This window comes from Anabrus simplex, chromosome 2 (genome assembly GCF_040414725.1).
Source record: "Anabrus simplex isolate iqAnaSimp1 chromosome 2, ASM4041472v1, whole genome shotgun sequence".
NCBI classification, from domain to species: Eukaryota; Metazoa; Arthropoda; class Insecta; order Orthoptera; family Tettigoniidae; genus Anabrus; species Anabrus simplex.
In genome coordinates, this window is record NC_090266.1 from 684,724,108 (window position 1) to 684,732,908 (window position 8,801).

General features: G+C 40.6%; 1 protein-coding gene across 2 annotated transcripts in view; it reads right to left on the bottom strand.

Moving 5' to 3' along the window:
• Nucleotides 1–8,433, bottom strand: part of LOC136863034 (inhibin beta chain) — a 680,816-nt gene extending 672,383 nt beyond the window's left edge. Inside the window, exon 1 of one of the 2 annotated variants that reach the window (XM_067139353.2) lies at nucleotides 7,149–8,433. In XM_067139353.2, coding sequence (XP_066995454.1) covers nucleotides 7,149–7,824 — 676 coding nt within the window. In that variant the 5' untranslated portion in view covers nucleotides 7,825–8,433. The remainder of the gene's footprint in view (nucleotides 1–7,148) is intronic. The other variant, XM_067139354.2, reaches the window with a different exon arrangement.
• Nucleotides 8,434–8,801: the final 368 nt, after the last annotated feature.

The following is an 8,801-nucleotide window of genomic DNA, read 5'->3' on the forward strand; positions in this document are numbered from 1 at the left end:
CATTAGATTTCATCCTAGGTAGGGCTCCATCTTCACAAACGCGCAGCCCCCCATGGGTGGTAACTCGAAAGACCTCTAGCAGGTCTCCACGCCATTATTATTATTATTATTATTATTATTATTATTATTATTATTATTATTATTATCATTATTATTATTACCATTTTATGTGAAATTCATTAGGCACTCACATGGGAGAGAGAAATCTTGCCCGTTCACGCTGGATATCTGGTACATCAATTAGGTGGAAACAGGTGCCAAAGAACAATAATTAAGTGAGCTATAATGGCGATAGCATTTAATGATAATAATAATAATATTTGAGAGACTGGTCTTGAAGAAGAAGTATTGTATTTTATTCCAGAAATGTTACTTTTATTCAGCATATAGTTTTTAATGTTGGGAGTGACCGAAGACGTGTTCGGCTCGCCTGGTGCATGTCTTTCAATATGACGCCCATGAATGACCTGCGCGTCTAGATGTGCGATGATGATGATGATGAGTGTCGAATAACATCAAAAGGCCTAATGTCCCCATCTGACCGACAAATCACCATCAGCAGCGTCATACGCCCTCACTCCATATGAACTGAACCCAGGAATTCGGTTTGTGATCTAGAGATTGGAAATTATATTCCATCACTTGTCCTACCCTACCCGCCAACAACTGATGGTAAACATTTTTTCCACGAAAGAGGCTCGAACCGGCTAAGCACGGTGGCCGACTATTGAGATTTGACGCCTTAACGATCATGACCACTTGTCGGACTATATACAAGGGATAAAACTAAGCATATCGCAGTCCGACCCCGCTGTGTAGGGGGCAACGCGTCCGCCTGTCACCCGACGGGTCCGATTCCCGGCCGGGTCAGGGTTTTTAATTGTAAATCATTAATATCCCTGGCCTGGGGACTGAGTGTTTGTGTCGTCCTTAATGTTCCTTTCCTCACATTCCACACTTTACACTTCCGCAATTTCCAAATACGCGCAGGTTCACATATGATGCAAAGTAGGGGCAAAAGATCTTTCTAGGTCGACGCACCGAATAAATATCATTTAAAAAAAAGCATATCGCAACGAGTCATACCGAGCAAGTGGCAGCGCGGTTTGCGTCACGTATCTATCAGCTTGCATTCGGGAGATAGTGGGCAGCCCTGAAGATGGTTTTCCGTGATTTCCCTTTTTCGGACCAGGAAATGCTCTGTCTGTACCGTAATTAAGGCCACGGTAGCTTCCTTCCAACTCCTGCCTAGCTCCTTCCTATCTCATCGTCGCCATAAGACCTATCTGTGTCGGTGCGACGTAAAGCAAGTTGTAAAAAAAAATTAAAAAATAGTGTGATTTGAAAATCAATAAACGAGCGTTACACGTGTGTGAAGAACGAGTACCTACATGGGAGACACTGATAAAGAGTGATGATAAAGAGAAGTAATGAAGAGTTATATAGGTTCCAACTATTTCATAGATCATTATGAAGAGGGGTTTGTTTTTTTGTTTTTTTTACAATTTGTTTTACGTCGCACCGACACAGATAGGTCTTATTGCGACGATGAGATAGGAAAGAGCTAGGTAGGAGTTGGAAGGAAGCTACCGTGGCCTTAATTAAGGTACAGCCCTAGCATTTGCCTGGTGTGAAGATGGAAAGCACGGAAAACCATCTTCAGGGCTGCCGACACTGGGGCTCGAACCCACTATCTCCCGGATGCAAGCTCACAGCTCCGCACCCCTAACCGCACGGCCAACTCCCCCGGTTATGAAGAGTATATTTTAAGGTCCATACACGATAATATGTTACAAGTAACAGTACCAAGATACAAATCACAACATTTATTTAACTATCTTGGTAACGATTTATCTGCGTCGTCTGTATCACAGTCGTGAAATGTTGATACCTTGAGCATGTAACTGATATGAATATCTGTATTTTTCAGCCAATTCCTTAGTAGCGTACTAACGAAGCAATTAAATCATGTCTGCAGATCTGGACTTTTGGGTAAAGTGTTCAAGTATGTACAGGTTATATCCTCGTTCGTGGGTTTGTAGTTGAAAAACTATTTAAATAGATAGCTGCAGGGAGCGGCAATAATATAACTTGTTAAAATTTGCTAAGTATCGCACTGCGGGTCGTAGTTTTGTTACCAAAAAAAAAATGCATAGCTTTCGTTGTGCTTTCCCAAGAGAATTTTAATAATATTGCAGCTTCATTGAAAATTGGTGCACCTTGTGATGAAAGATATGAACAAAATTTGCGGTATTACAATATAGCAACTGCTCCCAACACTGGTTGGAGACGCAACATTTCGGTGTAACGTTTTGAGCTAAAATGATGCCTCATGATTCGATCTCCGTGTGTATGGAATGTTGATTGATACTTAATACAAATCTCAGATAGGCTACATCGATTGTAGCATCACCTCGGATCTCAACGAAAATAGGGTCCTTTACATTCTAGTTTACCCTGTTCTCCATTGTTTAGCCCATTCATCTCCACTGGTCTGTCCTGAGTTCGTAACATGCACGGTTACGGAATAGAATCGTAAGAAGTTTAGAGATAGAACGACGGCGAATTCAAAAGGTAGCCGACAACGTAATTCTCTTTCTCCTATGATAGTAATAACTAGAGCCCGAAGTTCAGGCATTTTTCTTGGCTAAAATAGGCAGGCAAATAAGCACTTACAATTTAGGAAATAGGAAGTAAAATAATTAAATATGCATTTATAATTACAAAAATGGACCCTAAAAATAATAAAGATGCTCTAATGTAAGCTACGTAATGCACATCTGCATCCCATTTTACTACTTATGTTACGTCCCCCTGTGGGTGGGGGTGATAGAATAACATAAAGTATCCGCTGCCTGTCGTAAGAGGTGATTAAAACGGAGACCAGGGGCTCTCAACTTGAGAGTGCGAGTTGGCGACCACGGTTTACCTACCTGAGTCTGGCGTTGCTTCTACTCATTTGTGTCAGGTTCCTCCCTCTTATCTTTCATATCGGAACTCCATCGGTCAACTCTTGTACTTTTCCGACCCCGACGGTATTATTCACGCCCTTCGTGGCCCTTCCCTTTCTTTTGCCGATACCTTCATTCTTCGAAGCGTCAGACATTTTCCATTTTCTTATAAGTGTTAGTAGAAGATGGTTACCAAGTTGTTATTCCTCTTAAAACAATAATCACCACCACCACTTAATCTTACGTAGCAGGAACAGAACCTGACAACCCTCTCGATCATTTGGCTTGTGGAGTGAGTTTTTAGTAGAGATTTGTGTAATATTAAGATATCGTTTGTGTAAATGTTATTTTTTATCTATTAAATTAAAATAAAATAAAATAGTAGGCCTATTTTGTATAATTTTGTATAATTAACACAGTTCATTGGAATCATATTTTCCTTTCTTCCAATTAATTGATTAATATATAGCAGCAGAAAATATCCACAAGAACTCAAAAAAGGCCAAAAAATGGTATTGAACTATCAAATAGGCAACGGAAGCTAAAATAGGCAAAAAAGGCAAAATAATAACTGGTCGTACCGTTCCCAAATGTACGGAAATATATTTCTTTCTATCTGACACATCCATATAATCATGTAGATTTAAAAAAAGGCATTTTGCATAACTTCCGGGCTCTAGTAGTAACACACTGTGATACGTAAAACAGGGAAGGTAAAAGTATAGTACATTAAACAAACCTACAAACATACGTACTCTACGAAACATAATTTCCCAGATTGTGTTAAAAGAAATAGTGAATGTATTGAGGTTGCTTTACAACAGTCCACTTCCGTAGTGTAGCGGTTAGCATTATTAGCATTATTAGCATTATTAGCTTCCGCCCTCAGGGGCCGGGATTCGATTCCCAGTACTGCCAGAGGTATAAGAATGACAGGAAGTATGGTATGTGGTTAAAAAGATACATGCAGCTGTGTCTGAAAAGAGATGCACCACCACGAGTTTACTTTACTTTTAGATTTACGACAGTAAGCAATTGGTGACCCAGTTATAAATAGATGGTGCCGAACTGATTAACTCGCTCAGATGGTAGAACCGCTGACCTCTCTGAGCTCCAATTAGCGGGTTCGATCGCGGCTCAGTCCGGTGGTATTTGAAGGTGCTCTAATAGGTCAATCTCGTGTCGGTAGCTTTAGCAACACATAAAAGAAGAACTGCGGGATAAAATTCTGGCACCTCGGCGTCTCCGAAAATCGTAAAAGTAGTTAGTGGGGCGTAAAATTATTATTATTATTATTATTATTATTATTATTATTATTATTATTATTATTATTATTTCCAAGTTATATGATGGAACATAACAACAGTTACTCGAGTATCTCGTCCAACACACAAGTATTGACGATTAACCTTTTCCTTGTACTACTTCTAGAAACCAATCATTAACCCATGTGTCAAGCGAGGGACGCCTCCCTGATGTAGCTCCGTAAGAGATTGGGAAACCTTCCTTCCACAAGGAATGTGTGTAACGTGGGGTTAGCAGTTCAGAGAAGTAGCTGCGTGGCTTACACAACTCCTTGGCAGTACTAGAAGTCACGAGTACGATTCCAGTTCACGGTCAGCTAGTCCAGAAACACTGGTCCCTTAGGAAAAGAAATTAATTTTTCATTAAATCACAAGCAGATGTTTTTGTAAGAGGGTACCTAACTAAATTCAATTATCGACCATCCAAATAATATTAACACTTCCTTTTCTGTAGTAATACCATTGTTGCTGGGGAAATGTTTCATCGAATATCGTCACAATCGGTCGGTAATCCAAGATGTTGAAATGTATCAGCATATTTTTAACCACTTTGAAGAACCCAATTCAGTGAAAAATTCCAACATTCTGACGTCTCTTAAAGATATCATCAGTTACAGGAACGTTGAACGAGCAACGTTATTACCTCTCATGGGAGAGTTTATGGGCGCGCTGTGTATGCGTTGGCCCAGTGAAGGAAATATTCAGTTTCAAGAAATAATCCTTGAATTACATTGGATAATTTTATATCGCATTTTAAGCAGATGAAAGGATCAGGCAGTCCTCGTCATACTTCTACGAAACGGTCTAAAGGGAGCTGAGCACTTGTTACGATCAATCTTCAATGCCAATAATTCATAACAACAGTAGAAGAAACCTGGCGTCTAATCTTCAAAACGTGTACTTTGACTCTTAGGAAGGACACACAGCCGAGGAGTGTATCTAGTAAAATCCACCCCCCTCCCCAAAACACTGGTGTTAAAAACACACGATCACATACAACCGCCTCACCTCTACCGCTGAACAAAAATCTCGGAAAGAAGCAGGCAGCTCTTCATTGCAAAAATAACTGGAACACTATAGTTGAAAACTATATCCAGTGTTCTCCCCAGAAATTTTCGTCAGCCGGGTGGCAGGAATGAGTAGCCGGGCGGGGAATACTACGTAAAAACTTAATAAGAAAACATTTCGTTTTATTCCTCTCAGGGCATTAATAATACTAATACTAATAATAATAATAATAATAATAATAATAATAATAATAATAATAATAATAATAATAAAGACAAAGTCACCTCCGTACAGGCCATGAAGGCCCTTGGAGGAGTGGAAGGTAAAGGCTTCCACCATTGTTAACCGCGGCACGTGAAGGGGTAGAGTGGTTAGCTCTACGCCCGGCCGCCTTTGCCCCCAGGAGTTAACCTGGTACTCATTTTTGGTGTAGACTGAGTGAACCTCAGGGCCATATGCACCTCCGGAAGTGGAAATCTCGTTTCTTAAATTTTACGACTTCCTGACGGGGATTCGAACCCTCGTCCTTCCGGACGAACCGAGCACGCCTTTACCGCCTTGGCCAGGCAGCCCCTAATAATAATAATAATAATAATAATAATAATAATAATAATAATAATAATAATAATAATAATAATAATAATAATAATAATAGTAATACGACCTCAGATACCGTGTGCAAACATCTTAATTCGACGTCATATGGCTGCTTGCTCGTCAATTTCGACGTTCCGTTTTACTTTAGGCCTACTACATGTCAGAGTAAACCGCATCTCTCTTGGGCGTCTAGGCCGAGTTTTAGTGAATTTTGTCGGGTAAATACCAAATATGTCACCAGATATCCTCTACATGCTGACATCGTACGACATGGAGTGTCGCCCTTCAAAAATCCGACCACCTCTGTCGGGTTCGAACCCGGTACCTCTACCACTGATCCACAGAGGGCATTAACAGTAATATCAGACAGGTAAACTATTTTAGTGTTATTATCTCGAACAAGATGTTCTAGCGTTCTACTGCTCGTTCATAATCAAACACCGGGGCATGTGGAGTGCCATACGGGTTTCTGACGTCATGAGGAATCGAGTGCTCCCGTGCGAATCCACATTAATCCAAACACCGCTCGCGCACGACACTACGATATAGTCAAGCTAAACATTTAAACTCTAATGTAATTGATGCAATTATGCTAACAATAATGAAGATTTACCATTTAAATAAACAGTTTTACAGTATTTACAGTTTAATTTGAAGCACGCAATGATATAAATATGTATTAATATTACGTAATTAGCGTGTATCTAGGTTATTATAGCCGGGCGGTCTGTAGAAAAGGCAGGGCGGTGCGCCCACTAAAATGGTCCTAGGGAGAACACTGTATATCCATTAATCAATTAATCAGACACTGCTCGTTATACTAGCATTATGTACCTTGTGGCCCATACTCCAAACATGGTCGAATTATAGAAGCATTATAGAGACAGGCCTATTAAATACCCCGCCACGACATTGAAACTTATCTGACAAATTGCCGTAAGTATTAACCTGCACTGCCTATTACTAATGAAATGTCTTGAAACAATATTTAGTCAATTCTGCCCATCTTTCGAAGTATCGGGCAAGTTTAAACATCCGAATGAATCGTATATCAAGTGTATATATGACTAGCAGAAGATTTTCTTTTTTAAATCGGGTGTGTTTTCGCATGATGAATTCTCGAAAAGTAGCCCTAGGTATGAAATGTTTTCCCAGGAGCTCTTAGTTTCACTGAAGACTTGACCATGCTTCCTTCAAGAGCAATGACCCTGACATAACTTGGTCTGTCTAAATTAGAAATACAGTAAGACATTTCGTTTTTAGAGTTTGCCTGTCGCAGGTCTCCTACCTGGTTCTGCGAACGTGATGATCTCCGAAGTTCTTCCGTAGAAGTCATCTGGTTCGGATTCTGCTGGCCTTCCAGTTGGTGAGGTTGTATCTTGTTCAGTGTTATGCTGAGGTGCCTGAGGTGCTGTCGAATCTTGTTGCTGGAGTAATGAGGCTGTCCTGGTCTCCCCGGCCCGGTACAGTGTTGCCACAACTTCATCAAGGGGGACAGGGGACGTCACATTGGGTTTGGCTTTTAACCCTAACTTGGATAAAATTTGTCGTTTAATTGTTTCGAGTCTAATAGAATCCTCATGATCCGTATTACTGTTCCGTAAACTTTTCCGGTCGTACTTCTCGTTATTGAACAACACGCAATTTGGGCATCGGGACAATTTTCTTTCACGACGAGTTGCTATCTGTACATTTTCTACTTGTGAATGTAACCGATGATTCGCTGGTTTCTCTATAACATGATAGCTGCCATTGTTGAGATTAAAGTACGTGTTGTTATGCCGGCTGTCATTCTTCCTGTGTAAACGATTATGGGAATAATGAATGTGAAGCGGTCCGGCACTGACTGTTGTTACAGTCGCCGCAAGGAGGGCTAGAGTGACAGCTGAGAAAAACCAGCGCCTCCGAAACATTCTACAACAGAAGCACCACCATTGCTTCCGGTTATAATATATTATAGGCATCGTAACTCCTCAAAATATAATAAATAATAATGTTAATAAAGAATCAGATTTATATTTTCCCTTCCTTCTCCGACTATTCGATTTAAGGATAGTGCGGAGTTAGGAAGAAGGGAAAATGGAAAGTACGGTTTATGTATTGTGACAGCTGCTATATTTTCTGTTATCGGATCTCTTTTTCCTTGTTTTGAGTTCATGTACTTATGTCACCATTCTCAATAAAACATACGCGACAAATAGCAGTTTCCAAATATGTCTCAAAAATTAGTTTCCTTTTCAAAGTACTTTCATTTCTCTCTATAAATGGACACAACGTGGTTTCCGCCCTCATTATACGATCACCTATAGGCATTACACTGTGTGGTGACATTATGACAGCGTGACAAACAAATCATATCTGTTCGAAGTTGATTGAAATTTAACATTTACAGAGCGTACTGTAGTTAAATGGTTATAATTCGGGTGTTAAATGAACTGAAGTACCTGGCATGCAACCATTGTATAAGTCAGACCTTTAAAATAAAACACACGCCTCAGAGGTACTGGGTCAAATCTAAAATTCTGTACGTTCACGACCGGCAGGAACGAACTCCGGAACACATAGTGAGATCCGTCCAGACACAAGAGACGAGCGCACACTGCCGACCGATCCAGGTCCAGCGTTTAGTTACCAGACACTGGCCAGAACTTGCGCAGTAGTTTACTGCGCAAGTCTTTGATACTGCCATCAGCTGTTCGGCGGCATGTCAGCCGTCTGAGAGCGGTGTAGCAAACGAGACTAGACAGATCGTAAATGAGCTGGGAGTGGGGAGCAGGTCTGCACAGCACGTGGATAAGTCTTGCTCTCCAGTTCGCTTTTGCATGCCGCCAGTCAAAACAACCTACATGCTTCAGTGTAGCCAGGCAAGAAAAAGAAAAGAAAAAATGAAAAACAAGAAACTTGACCGGTGAAAACAGGTAGAATGATGAATCACTGCAGA